This window comes from Trachypithecus francoisi, unplaced genomic scaffold, assembly GCF_009764315.1.
Source record: "Trachypithecus francoisi isolate TF-2019V2 unplaced genomic scaffold, Tfra_2.0 Lachesis_group11, whole genome shotgun sequence".
NCBI lineage: Eukaryota > Metazoa > Chordata > Mammalia > Primates > Cercopithecidae > Trachypithecus > Trachypithecus francoisi.
This window is the reverse complement of record NW_022681456.1, coordinates 31,134,678-31,150,806: the sequence shown is the minus strand read 5'-3', so window position 1 is coordinate 31,150,806 and position 16,129 is coordinate 31,134,678. Positions and strand designations below refer to the sequence as shown.

General features: G+C 38.1%; 2 protein-coding genes across 3 annotated transcripts in view; one reads left to right on the top strand and one right to left on the bottom strand.

Annotated features, from left to right (window-relative positions):
* NUP37 (nucleoporin 37) overlaps nucleotides 1-13,660 on the bottom strand; it is a 47,462-nt gene extending 33,802 nt beyond the window's left edge. Inside the window, exons 1-3 of one of the 2 annotated variants that reach the window (XM_033220877.1) lie at nucleotides 13,571-13,660; nucleotides 11,873-12,093; nucleotides 5,659-5,783 (exon numbers count right to left, since the gene is read on the bottom strand). In XM_033220877.1, the coding sequence (XP_033076768.1) occupies nucleotides 5,659-5,783; nucleotides 11,873-12,028 (281 nt within the window). In that variant the 5' untranslated portion in view covers nucleotides 12,029-12,093; nucleotides 13,571-13,660. The remainder of the gene's footprint in view (nucleotides 1-5,658; nucleotides 5,784-11,872; nucleotides 12,094-13,570) is intronic. The other variant, XM_033220878.1, reaches the window with a different exon arrangement.
* A 26-nt stretch (nucleotides 13,661-13,686) lies between these two features.
* PARPBP (PARP1 binding protein) overlaps nucleotides 13,687-16,129 on the top strand; it is an 81,339-nt gene continuing 78,896 nt past the window's right edge. The window contains 1 exon segment of the mRNA XM_033220880.1: nucleotides 13,687-13,797. The gene's annotated coding sequence lies outside the window, so the exon portion shown is untranslated.

Here is a 16,129-nt window from a genome sequence, read left to right as displayed (position 1 = left end):
TTTTAGCTATGCAACTTGAAGATGGCATTTAACTACTCAGGGCTCAGTTTCCTCCTCAATAAAGTAAAGGAGACTGGATTAGTTTACTTCTAATGCCCTTTGTATTAATAAATGAAAGAACTCTATCAATCTCATTTTAAAATGCAAATGTACACTCTTATCATTACTGTCACTTAACCTAATGAATACCTATATTTAATTAACAACGCATTATAAAAATAGGTGCTTTGATTTGGGACATAACAGGTCCAGCAAAAAGCAAAAAAAAGCAGGGAGAGCCAAAACCCAATCAGGTCCACTTTGTGGTCCTGATGGTGAAACTAGCCCACCTTCCCCATAGAACTAATGTTTACGGTTTGGGGATAATTACAGAGATTGACTCTCCTGTTCTTAAAGCCTTTTATTTGTTTTCTCTGAGTTCCTTTCTCAGGAAACTGACCTTCAGGCCTCCCAGATAGTATAAAGGAGCTGAAACTTACCAGATCATTGCATCTGGACAATGAGACACCAGACCCCTCGTTTGTCATGATTGGTTCCTTATACCCTACAATTCCTGTCTTTCTACATGTAGTTACATTTCTTCCCTGCTGTATAAATTCCTAATTTTAGTGGGTTAGTGAGATGGATTTGAGACTTATCTCCTGTCTCCTCAACTGCAGCACCTGAATAAAGCCTTCTTCCCTTGCAATACTCGTTATCTTAGTCACTGGCTTTCTGTGTGGTACGCAACAGGGCCTAGACCAATCCCTTGTGTTTCGGTAACAATGGCAACACGCTAAAAAATTAAATCCCCTCCTATGCTGCATTTGGTATACACATAGTATGATAGGTTGCTAATGCCCAAGCTTTGATATCAGAACTTTGCCCAATTTAGTTTAAATTCCCCTGTCTAGGCTAGTCAGCTTCCCTTTGGTTGACCTGTCAGTCCATCTCCCCAATCATTCTTCATACCTTTCACAAGTAGACAAGACAAGGAAAAAAAAAGGAGAAAAGGAGGAGAAACAAAAGGCCTAAGAAACACTGAAGAAATATGTGTCAGCTGTTAGGGGAAAAGTATGTTTCAAGTATATTAAGGGTAGACTCTGTCTCAAAAAAAAAATGTGCACATGTACATTATGATATATATGCACAGTAATGTTCAAACAGCACATTCAGAACCCCAAACGGGAAATACAGTATTAATAGAATGCATAAACTGTCATAGACTCACAATGAAATACTACATAGTAATAAATAATTAGATCTACAAGTAGAAACATGGATGACTCTCATATATATAATATGAAGTGAACAAAGCAGGACAAAAAAATACATATAGTATTATTCTATTCATAAGAAAGTTCATAAGCAGGCAAAATTAAGCTATATTGCTTAGGGATGCATCAGTAACTGATAAAACTACAAAAAAAAGCAAGGAGATAATTATCCTAATAAACATGAAACTGATAGCCTTTAAGGGGAAAGAAGAAGGCTGACTGGAGAAGGGCACACTGGCAACCTCAAGTGCTAGCAACGTCCTATCTCTTGACCTCTGTGATGATTACATGAGTGTTTATAATAAACATGTTACAATGCACATATATACTCTGTGCTGGTTAATATTAAGTGTCAACTTGATCGGATTGAAGGATACAAAGTACTGATTCTGGGTGTATCCGGGTGTTTCTGGGTGTTGCCAGAAGAGATTAACATTTGAATCAGTGGAGTGGGAGGGGAAGACCCACCCTCAGAAAGACACACCCACAATGTGGGTGGGCATGATCCAACTGGCTGCCAGCACAACTAGAAAAAACAGACAGATGGAGGTGGATGGAGCTAACTTGTTTTAAGTCTTCCAGCCTTCATCTTTCTCCTGTGTTGGATGCTTCCTGCCCTCGAACATCAGACTCAAGTTCTTCAGCTTCTGGACTCGTAGGCTTACACCAGTGGTTTGTCAGGGGCTCTTGGGCTTTAGGCCACAAATTGAAGGCTGCACTGTTGGTCTTCCTACTTGTGAGGTTTTGGGACTCCGACTGGCTGCCTTGCTCCTCAGCTTGCAGACGCCTTATTGTGGGACTTCATCTTGTGATCATGTGAATCAATACTCCTTAATAAACTCCCCTTCATATATACACCTATCCTATTCGTTCTGTCCCTCTAGAGAACCCTAATACATACTATGTGTATGTTTAAGCATGTATGCTATATTTTATATATGCAAATAAAGGGTAAGAAAAAAACTGTAAAACAAAGCTTATTCTACCTAATTCTTCTCCTTTGAATTTGTCCCATTAATATTTTGGGAATTCATTCTTTCTTTGCTCATAGGAAACTCTACACAAATTTGCCACAATAATATCACTCATGTTGAGGTCTCCTTCAGTAGATTTCCTCAGTTATAACAAAACTTTGTTCAAAATGTCATCTCTAAAACAGATAAAAGCTATTTTGGAAGTTGTTAAAAGAAATATCCCAACTAAGAGGGTTTGTAAAGAGGTATTAATAGCAAAATGAGGCCAAGTTCAGTAAAAATGTCAGCAAACAGAGGAGTTACAGTAATCAAAGAATACTTACTTAAAAAGAAAATTAACAATCTTAGTAGGATCTAAATAAAACCAAACAAACAAACCCAGAAAACTTTATGGCCAGCCTTGTGTTGCTCCACTTTTCTTTGAATCCTTGCTGTTTTAGGGATATTTAAGTCCTTCTTTAACTGAACCAGAAAATCTCACAGAACTGAAATAAGATGAACAATGAATTCTCTGGCCACTGTAAAAGAAAAGCAAGTAGTGATGGAAAGAGTAGAAAGGCAGGGAGAAAGAGAATTTAAGGCAACTACATGCTAATGATAAGCCATCATAAAGAGTTTCTAAATGTAAGATAAAAATTAATGATGATAAGAGAGATGCTGAGTTATACCTCAGTCATAGTGACAGACTACTATTTATTTTAGAATACTATAAAAAAGTAAAGTAAAAAAAGTATAGAGAGTTACTCTAGTATAATCACAATTATGTACAATTATGTACAAAAATGAAAAGGGTACTGGGAGTACAGGTGGCATTCTTCTTTTTATTTTCTGTGTTTTCTAAATTTTATCTATTGAGCATTTATTATTTTATAATAAAGATAATTTATTTGAAAACAACAAGATTGTGCTGTCATCTTGCTCTAAAAATAGTCTAATATTAATGGCTTGCTAATGTTTTTCGAATTTGTTACTGATATTTGTATAGTTCCAAAAAGGACTTGAGACAGTTTACCAAAAAATAAGAAAAAACCAACCAAACAAAAACACCAACCAGAAATGATGAAACACAGCAAATACACTAAAAAGAGGACAGGAAAACAAGTACCAAGCAACAAGGAGAGTATAGAATACAACAGCTGAATATCTAGGTTAAAGTATCACAAAACTTAAAACCAAGGGAAAAAGACTGTTTCCACAGCTTTCAAAATTTAAAGAATCAGAGACTTGTTCTCATTTAGGTCTAGATATTGTGACCACTTTCTTTTAATATAAAAGGAAACTAACAGCACACCAGCTGCTGGCAATGACATTACGTATGCTGACAAATGCTATTGTGTAGATTATTCAAAACTAAGTTAGCTAAATATTGGTACAGGCTTCTAGGGAAAAACATGCAACATCTTCACAACCTATAAGAAATCACACAATGATTTCTAATAGAAGAAACGAATACACCAAAAAAGCGTCAGCATCATCAGTCATCACGGAAATGTCATTGTGGCATCAACTAGAATGGCTAAAATTAAAAAGACAGGCTGGGCACAGTGGCTCATGCCTGTAATCCTAACACTTTGGGAGGTCAAGGTGGGTAAACTGCTCAAGCCTGGGTGCTCGAGACCAGACTGGGCAACATGGCAAAACCCCATCACTGCAAAAAACATAAAAACTTAGCTGGGAGTGGTGGTGCATGCCTGTAGTTCCAGCTACTTGGGAGGCTGAGGTAAGAGGGAGGGTTGAGGCTGAGCCAAGGGAGGTTGAGGCTGCAGTGAGCTGTGATCATGGGTCTGGCTATCAGCCTGGGTGACAGAGTGAGACTCTGTATTAAAAAAAAAAAAAAGATTTACAATAGTAAATATTGGAGAATAGGCCAGGTATGGTGGTTGACGCTATCATCCCAGCACTTTGGGAGGCCGAGGCAGGTGGATTGCCTGAGCTCAGGAGTTTGAGGCCAGCCTGGGCAACAGTTTGTAGGGACAGGCAAATCCCTGTCCCTACAAAAAATACCAAAATTAGCCAGGCATGATGACGGGCACCTATAGTCCCAGCTACTCAGGAGGAGGCTGAGGTGGGAAGATGGTTTGAGCCTGGGAGGTAGAGACTGCAGTGAGTGGAGATGGTGCCACTGTACTCCAGCCTGGGCAATAGAGCCAGACCTTGTCTCAAAATGAATGAATGAGTGTTGGAGAGTAGGAAGACCACCCTTAGATTATTGGGGAAAAGACAAAATGGTAGAGCCACTTTAGAAACAGGCACTTTCTTAAAATGTTAAACATATATCTACCCTATGACTCAGCAATTCTACTCCTAAGATAAATTAAATCATATAACCACCCAAAGCAGTATTCAGCAAAAAATAATAAATAAAGTCTGGAAACTATATTGGTACCCATTTATAGAAGAATGAATAAACAGACTATGGTCTATTGATACACTGCAATGAAGTACTACTTAAAAAGCACTGGTATACATAACAATGTGGAAAAATTGCAAAAACAAGCCAGACACAAAAAATATTCTGTATGATTCCACTTATATGAAGTTCTAGAATAGGCAAAACTGATTTCTGGTAATAGAAATCGGATCAATGGTTGCTTCTGTAGGGAGTGGGGTACAATGATTAACTGGGAAGAAATATGAAGAAACTTTCTTGGGTGACAGAAACACTGTGCATGAATAGGGTGTGGGTTATACAAGAATATGCATTTGTCAAAACTGATCAAACTGTACCCTTAACAGCTAAGAATATCAGAGTATCTAAATTATCCCTTAATTTAAAAAATGAAGTTAGCTTAATAGTTGATAACTTTTAGTTCCTAAGTACTGTTTACTAAAAAAAGACACATCTTTTAGATTTTACATTTGTAGGAGGCAAGGCTAGTGTTTTGTAACAAATCTTAAATAACCTAACATATTCTTGCCCCTGTAAAGAGGGTTTCAGCAGGCATTGCTAGGATTTTTTCTCAGAAAACCATCATTCTTTTTAAACACTCACAAAAACTGAAGTCCAAGGACCAGAACTACAGATTTACATACTGTTAGACAAGAAAATGTGATCTTGGCCTATGTGTGAGGAAGGAAAGCTCATTAACATCTCAACCACATTTAGTTACTTTAAGAGTTGTACTTTCAATTAAGTTGTAAATTCAGTGAACAATCTGTAAAGACCTTGATTCAGATGAATCTCAGGTAAAAAGCTTTGTAGTTTGACTCAAATACATGGTCAAAGAATCACAGTCATGGCTGTATCTTTAAATTACAAATTCAGATGATAAGCCTAAATTATTAAGTAGTAGCAAGTATCAAAATATCTAATATCTTGGGTTGTGGAAAATGGAAATGGAGAAAAAAGTATCTATCATCAGACTTCAGATCATGTAACACAATCAAAGTACACTAGTAAAGAATGCATTTGGTACTGTTAAACTTACTTGATTACTGGAGGCAGTGAATCAAGTCTAGTCTCTGGGCTCCAAGCTATGCCATCGACCCTGACTCCATGGTGAAATGTTCGAAGTGTTTTATACTGAATGCCTTCAACGTCTGCTTCTTCTTCCTAAGCACACACAGTAAATGTTCTAGTAAGTAATGAGAACAAACAATATAATATTCTGTATTTCATTATAATGAATTTATCAGAAGGTTATGTTTATGCTTTTGAAAAGTTCAAACGCAAATTACGTATTAAGATTTAACTAGTTCATTGAATTAAAAAAAAAAAATCCAAAGTTGTCTAAGCCTCACAAAGTAACTCTCTAAGGCAACTAGAAACAAACAGTAAATATGTTCTACTTTATCTTAGGAGGCATTTCATAATAAGTTCAATGAAAAGGGACTGCTTGGTCAGGCGTGTTGGCTCACGTCTATAATCCCAACACTTTGCGAGGCTGAGGTGGAAGGATTGCTGGAGCTCAGGAGTCTTAGACCAGACTGGGCAACATAGTGAGACCTGTCTCTACTTTATAAAAAAAGAAAACAAAGAAAATGGAATGCTCTAAAGAATCAAAATATTCTAGGTAAATGAATTACCAGAACCGGATTATCTACTGACAATATTAAAAAAAATACACTGAACATTTTGATTACATGGAAAATACTTTGGGACCTCATAAAGACCTCAATGAAAGTCAACAATGTTCATGTAGTGTTACATGTGGCATTATATGTGTGTAAGACGGTACAAATAATTCATCTGGACAGTCTATGAATAGTGAATATGTAAGAAATAATCTGGTTAGTTTTAGATATTTGATTCTGGGAATAAATGCTTAATAAAGTTGGCTTATTTATCTAGTTCAGCCCTACTTAAATGATTTCAGTTTATCTTCATGGGAAGGTGAGAAAAAAAATCAACTTTAAAAGTCAAGCCATCCATTGCTGGCAATGGGGACAATAACCTGAAAAGTTCTCCCATTACAACACTGCAAAAATTCAAATACAGACAAGCAAACAACTACCAAGGTATGCAGCTGTTATAAGGGCATCTGCCTACATGCAATGATTTAAAGCTTCAGTTTGCAAGAGAGAGGAGACAAATCCTAGTGCCAGGACAAGGAAGGATGCCAGATCAGAGATCTCTGCATAGATCCAGGGCCCTTAAGGGGGAAGCAGGAAAAAACAGACAAACAAAAAGAAAACCCTGCCATGCAAAATACCTACCATGAGTAAGGGAAGGATACCTAGGGGGCCTCAAAAGAATTGCTAATGTTCCTTTTCTTAAAATAGGCAGCAGGTATATAGGGATTCATCTTATTATTCTTTATGCCTTTATGGATAACACATATTTTATAAGCATTAAAATACTGCTCAGCACCATAGGAAAGGTAAAAAAGAAAAAAAATAAAAAAATTTTTGAAATTTTAAAAATAAGTATATCATTGTTCTGCTATTTAAATCAATACCTGAATTGGGTCTAGAGACTAACGCCAAATTTTCATGACAAATTTGTCCAAGAAATCTTGTGTGTTAACTACAGTTATTTTTAGTATCGGGAAAAAAAATCTAGCAGGTGAAACTTGATATTTAATGAAATACGTATGTCTATATTGATAGGAATTACTGATCTAAGAATTCCATTCACCCAGAATCTAAATGCAAAGTTTTATAATGTATACTCGAATGAAATCCAAGTAGATACACTGATTTTTCCAGGATAGACTATGGGATCCTAGTAAAGTCATTTCACAAATATACTACACATCTTTCTCTATATAATTCAGATACCCTTTGAAAATAACTTCAAATTTCAGGTGAACTTAAAGTTAACAGCAAAAAGTTTTTCCATAAATGAAAGAATAGCAATACACATATCAAGGAAAGAAAAACATTGTCAAATTTTACTACTTCGTAATTTGTGTGTATAATAGTTGTATAGCTAACAGCCAGATATGCCAAGACAGCAGCCACTAAGCAATTTTAAAATAAGTTTAGGAGCCTAATCATAGCTGATTTCACAGTTTGGATTACATCTATTTTTCCAAACTTGACAAATCAGTCTCTTAAAAATGAAGTTTTTACATGTAAATACACATCATCTTGCTACTGTAATAATATTATTGACAATCAGGTCCTATAATTTGTTACCCAAATCACATACGGGATTACTGGGTGGTCATGGGGATAAAGAAATCCCAGGGACTGTATAGCCTGGGCTTTTTGTATTACCAGTGAAACCTTTTTTCCTGGCAGCACTGTTTGCCACTGAGCCAACTAAAAGGCCAGGGTGTGTGTGTGGTATAGGCAGAGACAAATGCTATTTTGGATTTAGTTTGGGGTGTAAGCAGAATTGTATAGGCAGGAAATTAAGACACTTTGGAAAACTTGCTATAATACAAATGATTATACAAGGCTTCGGCATATTTGAGGTTGGGGCAAAGCCAGGTTGATGGAAGTGCTATTATAAGGGTTTGAAACTGGCAGGCCCTCCTACCACACCTATTTAAGGCCAAATACAGAATTTCAGTTAAGTTAAGACTGTGAAGTTTCTCTAGTTCAATTCTTTCCCCCAATGCTTGAATCCCTAGGAAAGCATCTGAGTTTACACAACCTCTCTCTCTGAACATTTCCAGTGAGAGGGAACTAGCTACTTCTTTGGAAAGTTTATTCAATTGCGGAATAACTCTTAATTATTAGAAGAGTTCTTCACATTAAGCCAAAATCTGTTTCCATGTAAATTCTACTCATTATTCCATGTTCCATCTCTGGAACCACACCAAGTCAGTCTAAACTAACGATGGCAAGTATCTGGCCATAGTTGATCTCCTCTAGGTGAAGACACACTAAGCAGCGGATTCAGCCTCAGCCTGAAAGCATTATAAGCAACAACTGTGTCCACTCAAATAGAGGTGACAAATAACATAAAATCCATTTACCATTCTGAGTCTAATACCTCTTTCACAGTCTTAAACATTTAGATACTACCCTGAAATTTGTATTAAAATATATTATCTTCTCTGAATCATAATATACTGCTGAGAACTAAAGAATATTATATTAAAGATTATTGTCAATTTACAGAGGAAAATGCAGAGAGAACTGTGCTGTCTGATATGGTAGCCATTAGCCATACAGGACTTTACGAAGCACGTGAAATGTGGCTAGTTCTACTTGATACGTGTACACTTTAAAAAGTGTAAAATACATAGCAGATTTCTAAGTCTATTCAAGGGGTCTTCATTAGTGAATTGAGCCTCTAGTATAACTTGGATGAGAACACTGATTTAGGCAAGCATACATGTTCATGCTCCTCTGCCCTTTAACAAAGGTTTTTATAGCAGTTTTCTTATCGCTCTGCTTTATATTTAAATATTTCCTTAAGGATACAGTCCTTGCTTTTTTCATGTCTTGGCACCCAGTATGTACTTAAGGAATATCTGACAAATGCATGACACCAGTTAACAGTACTATCGTGCAGAAGCTCATACGTCCATCATAATCAAAGGGACCGCATGAGATTCTGAAAAACGCTTTGCTGAAATTCAAATTCACTGTATCTACAACGTTTTCTAAATAGCCTTAAAATAAGGATTATCTTTCTGACAGGAATGTGGAAATCTTTCCACTTAATTTACCTTTACTTAGTTTTCTCTCAAGACAAGAGGCATGAAACTGGGTGCAATGGAACTTGAAGGTTCTATGACAACAGAATAGTAATAATGTTTAACAGTGTTTAGCTAGATAAAAAATAACTTCAAAGAAAAGCAATAATTTATTTTGAAATGGACTTACTTAATTGTATTTCCAATGTCTGGTGCAGAATATAATGTGTTTACTATTGTCCAAATTAATAAAAATCTAATTTTTTCCTTAGTAATTTGGGCATGAGACCTACATTGCTAATCTCTCAGGTATGAGGGTCAACTGAGACAATACATGTGACCATAAAACATAACAGAACACAAATGTTTATACTAGTTCTTTTTTCTCACGTTGTCATTTTCCTTCTTTCTCCCATCTTCTCCCTCTCTCATCTTTGCCTCTTTTTCTAATTTGTTCTCCACTGACTTTCTCTCTCAACATTTCTTAATCATAAATGAGATAAACATTTTTCAGTGTTTCTGAATACAATTTTATGTTCAGTTATTAACTTTAGAAGTAATGAAGTAAAAATTAGTTTTACCTGTAGGAGGCTGCTTTACTCTTTTGTGCATTGGTGGCCTGCATTACAGAAATGCTTTTTCCTCAGTCTTTTTCAAGTATGTAACATTGTTTTAATCATATAACTTTTTATGATCCTAAACCATGTCCATGTAAGTGAGGCTGAGGGTCATATTTAGTCTAAAAGGTAGTAATTTCTACCCCCCACCCAAAGAGACAGTATGAAATAGCCTAGGAGCTGTCATATTCTACTCAGACAGCAACAAACTGAAACTTTTAATTCATACTTCCTCTTAAATATGACTATATTCCAATTTGTAAAGCTTTATATATTTATTGTGCTATAAAATGCCAAATTGCATTTCTGATGTCAGAATACTGTAAGATTTAGAATTGCCGCTGGGCATGATGGCTCACGCCTGTAATCCCAGCACTTTGGGAAGCTGAGGCAGGCAGATCATGAGGTCAGGAGTTCAAGACCAGCCTGACCAACATGGTGAAACCCTGTCTCTACTAAAAATACAAAAAAGTTAGCTGGGCATGATGGCATGCGCCTGTAATCCCAGCTACTCAGGAGGCTGAGGCAGGATAATCGCTTGAAGTCAGGAGGCAGAGGTTGCAGTGAGCAGAGATCACACCACTGCACTCCAACCTGGGTGACACAGCAAGACTCCAAATCAAAAAAAAAAAAACAAAAGATACAGAATTGCCTTTTCAGTAAAGGAGGAAATAACATTTATAATGATATAATATCACTTTAGTGATAGTTACTTTAAAGCTTAGAAAATTGGACACTTCCAAATTACCGTATTAATTATAATTTGAGAAATACAGTTCTATTAATAATATTCTGATAGGCCAGGCAGGGTGGCTCACACCTGTAATCTCAGCACTTTGGGAGGCCAAGGTGGGTGGACGACATGAGGTCTGGAGTTTGAGACCAGTCTGGCCAACATCATGAAAGCCCCTACTAAAAATACAAAAATTAGCTGGGTGTGATGGCGCATGCCTGTAATTCCAACTACTCAGGAGGCTGAGGCAGGAGAATCAACTGAACCCAGGAGATGAAGGCTGTAGTGAGCCGAGGTCACACCAGTGCACTCCAGCCTGGGCAACCAAGCAAGACTCTGTCTCAAAAATAATAATAATAATAATAATAATAAAAATAATAATATTCTGACAAAGGATTAGCCAGATAGTCCTGACGCTTGAACCTTCATTGTTCAAAGTCTCTCTTACATGTAAAACTAGTTTTCCTCTGAGAAAACATGGTTTATGTTCACCACAAAGCAATGTTACTTTGGTGATTAAATCTGAGAGTGTTACCACTGCCCATATCAATGACAACTAAAACACATATATGGATTACAATGTTGTCAGATGCCCTCTCGGAATTTTACACATACTAAAATTTGCGCATTGTTTTCCTCTTGTTTACAGGAGAGGCTGAATATCTTATTCAAGGTCTCATAGCTAGTAAGAAGTAAGTAAAGCAGGAGTAAACATGTAGGCATTCTAGTTCTAGAATTCACGCTCTTAATAGCTATGCTTAACTGCCTTCTCAATTAATAAGACTCCATACTCTGCATACGTCAGATGCACAAAAAGTATGACAGCATACTAATAGGAAAGCTGAATATTACAAAAGCTATAAAATCTCCTGGAAGATCATTTTCCAGGCTCTCAATATTACCTGGTTTCATATGTCAAAGCAGGATGTAGAAAAACCGTAATTAATTGGATCTCATTTATATTGTTTTTTTTCCTGTACATACCATTGTTCAGTTAATCATAGCCTTCAGTTATCAGAATATTCCTTTAATGATCATGAAGCAAAAGAGAAGTCTCATACTATTCTTTTTCACTATCTATATAATGTTTACATAAATCTCAGGCACATATAACTGGGAACATCTTTCTCTATGGGTGTTATCTTTTTTTTTTTAACATTCAAACTCAATACAGTTTCAAAGTTTAGATTTGGTTTGTGTAAGTTCTCTTATCAGTGAAATATGTTCACTGTCATTTGGTGCGGTTTTGTAGACTAACCTGAAATGTACACGTGCCAATGACCACATAATTATTGCCACCATATGCAATTAAGTTTCCTGAATCCCCATTCTCAAAGGGATTAAATTCTACCACATGCACATAATCTTCACAATCCACAGTGTAGGCAGCATTTCTTGAGGCATCTTGCTTCATCTTGTATGTCAAAATTCAAGCAGTTGTGAAAATTAAATAGCCTTCTACTGGACAAGGTCACGAAACTGTGGATTACAGCACAGGTACAATTAGAATGGTCGAAGTGTTAGTCATTAAGCAAATGCATCAAAATAAGGTTGTGGTGTTACAATGAGACAGAAAGCTCAAAACAAACATTTAAAGTACTTATCAAGGGACAGAAACTGAAGGAAAAATATTAAATCTAGTTATTAATGGTTTCACATTGGCTCTACAGCTTTTTCCCGTATCTGTGATTCTAGCAGACAATAACACCATAAAGTTCTGTTTAGATTATCTAAAACAAAAAGTATTCCATCTGAAGATGGAATCATTTTAATAGCAAATATGTTAATAAAAATGAGTAACTTTTATGAGCCACTATTTGTAGGTGCCACATTAAGGATTTTACCGACATGACCACATATAATATCTGTGCAAATCTAAAGGCAGGTACTACCTCTGGTCTCCATTTTGCAGATGGAGAAACTGTAGCTTCAGTAGGTTAACTAACTTGCCAAGCTTGTAAGCAGGGCCAGGATTTGGAAGACTTCATTGTGTGTGGAGAACCAGTGCTAATGAAGAAAAAAACAGCCTTCTGGCTTAAAGGAGACCACAATTTAGCGATAGTTATGACTCAACATGAAAAGGGCTACAATATAAATAGATACAAAATACACGATCTGTTGTAAGGAGTGCCAAAATTTGTGATACAAAAATGTTCGGGGGGCTGGAGGGAGAGCATCAGGATAAAGAGCTAATGCATGTGGAGCTTAATACTTAGCTGATGGGTTGACAAGTGTAGCAAACCACCATAGCACACGTTTACCTTTGTAATAAACCTACACGTCCCGCACACGTATCCTGGAACTTAAAATAAAATTTAAAATAGTAATATTCTTAAAACTAGGCACAAGACTTTAACCGTCAAGGACTAGTGTGCACTCTGGAAGTAGCATTCCCACAGGAGAATTATGGGTTTTAGAGTTTTTGTTTTTTTAAAAAATTCGACACAAGGGTTGTCCTGAAAACAGACGGGCTCAGTAACAAACATATCAAGCAACTTAACAGTATCTACTGAGAATCAGATGAGTCCCACCTCGAGACGCTTATAAACTAGTAACCTTAGGAATGGACATCCGGGACTGGAGACTCGTTAAGGGTGACCAGCAAGTGTTATGGACATGGAGGCAGAGAGGTATAGGAAGTGCAAGAGATTCGAGGTCAGGATATTGTGCAGTTCCCACACCTAATGCTCATTAAAGCAGTGCCCAGGGCCTCACCATACATGTTCGGCAGGACTTGCCCCTGTAAAACTAGAAGGGCAGAGAAGAAGGGAGAGAACAAGATAACTCCCTGCAATGAGCCCCGACACCTGTCCCCGGACCAGGCGAGTTCCTCAAGACCCCGCTCCCACCTCCCGGGGCCCGAGGTGGGAAGGAAAAACTCCGGGGATAGAAAGGTAGGGCTGGGCGGCCGGCAGAAAAGCATCGCGGCCTCTTGGGCTCCCCGCTCGATACGCACCGCAGAGCGCCGGGAACCCACCAGAGACAAGCTGGTCTTCGTTGGGGGCTGCTGCGACGCGCTCTGGTTCTGCTTCCGGGTCGGAGGGCGAGCGCAGCGATTGGCTCCCGAGGTCTCCCGCGAGGTTTGAAATGTATTCGGCTGCGACTGAGGCGGCCGTGGGAGGGCAGTCCTTGGGGGAGCTTTCTGCAAGCTGAAGCGTACGTCTTCGGGTCTACCCCAACCAGGTAAATCTCGCGTCTGCCCCACCCGCACTGTCTCATTTTTAAGTGATGTTTCAGGCTGTGGCTTTTGAGGGTGTTTTGCACTATAATACCCGGTCGTAGCAAAGTGCTGTGAGACCGAAGTATTATGGTGCAGTGACTTCGCGCTCGAGTCTGGTTGGGCCTGGGGGCTGTAGGTGGAGTTCACAGTATCTAGCGATGGAGCTGGAAGGTCCTGAGGGTTCGTCTGCAGCTTGGAAGACAGGCCCATAGAGGCCTGCTTAACTTCCATTAGTTCGACAGGAAATCAGGATTCTAGTCCCACTATGCACGCAGACTCCAATACCTCAACTTTCTCCTACTTCTGATTAGTTACAGCCTCCCAAGGAACCTTTGGGACTTGCACTCTAACACTGATAATGATGTTGAGTGCAGTTTTTTAATTGAGCACCTACTAAATGCCTGGCACTAGGTGGGTTGTGTACTCGTTGCACTGACGTCTCATTCTGTGAGGTAGGAATTCCCTTCCTGGTTTTGCAGGTGAAGACACTTATGCTCATTAGAGATTTTAAATACCGAAGGACTACAGGTCATAAATGGGGGAGCCTGGAAGTGATATCTGACTCGAAAATGTAGTTCTTTCAACCATTTCACACTGCCTGCCCAGTGACAATTTTTTGTCTCACAGTTTTTGCTCTAGAGCAGCTGGAATCCAGTTTTTTAAAAACAAGTGTTATCACTGCTGCCTTTGGCTACTGTTTTTTTTTTCTTGTATAGTGCAGCCTGCCATTCAGAGTGCTGGCATATTTATTGTCTCATTGACTCCTCACAAGGGACTGGAAGGCAAGTATTTCTGTGTAATGATGCTTCGACCTAGGCAATCACGTGTAAGGCTTATCGCATAGGCTCCCTCACCCAGCTAGCTACAGGAAGAGCTGGGACTAGACCAGGGGTTGGCAAACTAGCTGTGCTGCCTGTTTTTGTGCAGCCAGCTCCTTAGCTAAGAATGAGTCTTACATGTTTATATGGTTGGGGGAAAAATGAATAATGTTTTGTGATGTGTAAAAATTACATGAAATTCAAATTTCAATGTCCATAAAAAAGTTTTATTGGAGCACAGCTGTGCTCATTTGCTTGTTTATGTATGTCCGTGGCTATTTTCACACTAGAAGTTCAAAGTGAGTAGTTGTGCCTGCCTCAAATATTTACTGTTTGTTCCTTTAGAAATAGCTGATCCCTGAATGAGACTCTTGGTTTTCTGTCACCATAGTAATGCTTTTTTTTTTTAAGACGGAGTCTTACTCTGTCACCTAGGCTGGAGTGCAGTAGTGCTATCTTGGCTCACTGCAACCTCCGCTTCCCTGGTTCAAGCAATTCTCCTGTCTCAGCTTCCCGAGTAGCTGGGGCACGTGCCACCACACCCAACTAATTTTTAGCAGACATGGTTTCACCATGTTGACCAGCCTGGTCTCAAATTCCTAACCTCAGGTGAGCCTCGGCTTCCCAAAGTGCTGGGATTACAGGTGTGAACCACCATGCCAGGCCAATGCTCTTTTACTTTTAACTCAAAACAACTTAGAAACTCATAATGCGTGATAATAGTTAATGTGCTTTTATACATGCCAGGCACTGTTCTAAAAGCTTTACTTGTGTTTATGTTGTTTACTCGTCATAAAACCCTATGGGATAGGGTTTTCATTTTCATTATGAGGAAGCTGAGACAGGGAAAGGTGATATAACTTGGCCAAGATCTCGCAGCCAGTAAGTGGTGGAGCCACATTTCAGAATAGTCTAATTCCCAAGTGAGTCTTCATTCATAGCAATCAAATCTCATAATACGACCTTTAGATAATACCGGTAAGTAATTTACTCCTAAAAATTTATTTCAGGCAAAGTGACCATGTCACTGAAGCTGACACTTCTTCACTTTTTTTTCTTTCAAGAGATGAGGGTGATTTTTTGAAGAGAAATACAACTCTTAGCTATTTACTAGGATTTGCATTATGTAAATAATTAATCTCTGATTTTTCTACCTGTATCTTTAAGTTGCATCATAGATTGTATCTATAATTCAATTATTTTGCAAGTGGCATATGTCTTTGTTCTTGATTATACAAACCAAAGATGCCAGTAAACATCTAAGATTCTGTTTATGCCACATAAAAGTAGAAGAAATGCATAGCAGAAGTCAGGAAATGGAATGAGTGCAGGAAAATGCCTAAAATAAGATGATGGGCATGTGAGTATGCCTAGACTTGAGTACTTAAAGTAGGAAAAAAACTTTTAGCAGGCATGTCTGTAAACTCAGAGAAAGGAATTGGATGCTTTGTGTAGTCTTGGGTACATGAAACAATGG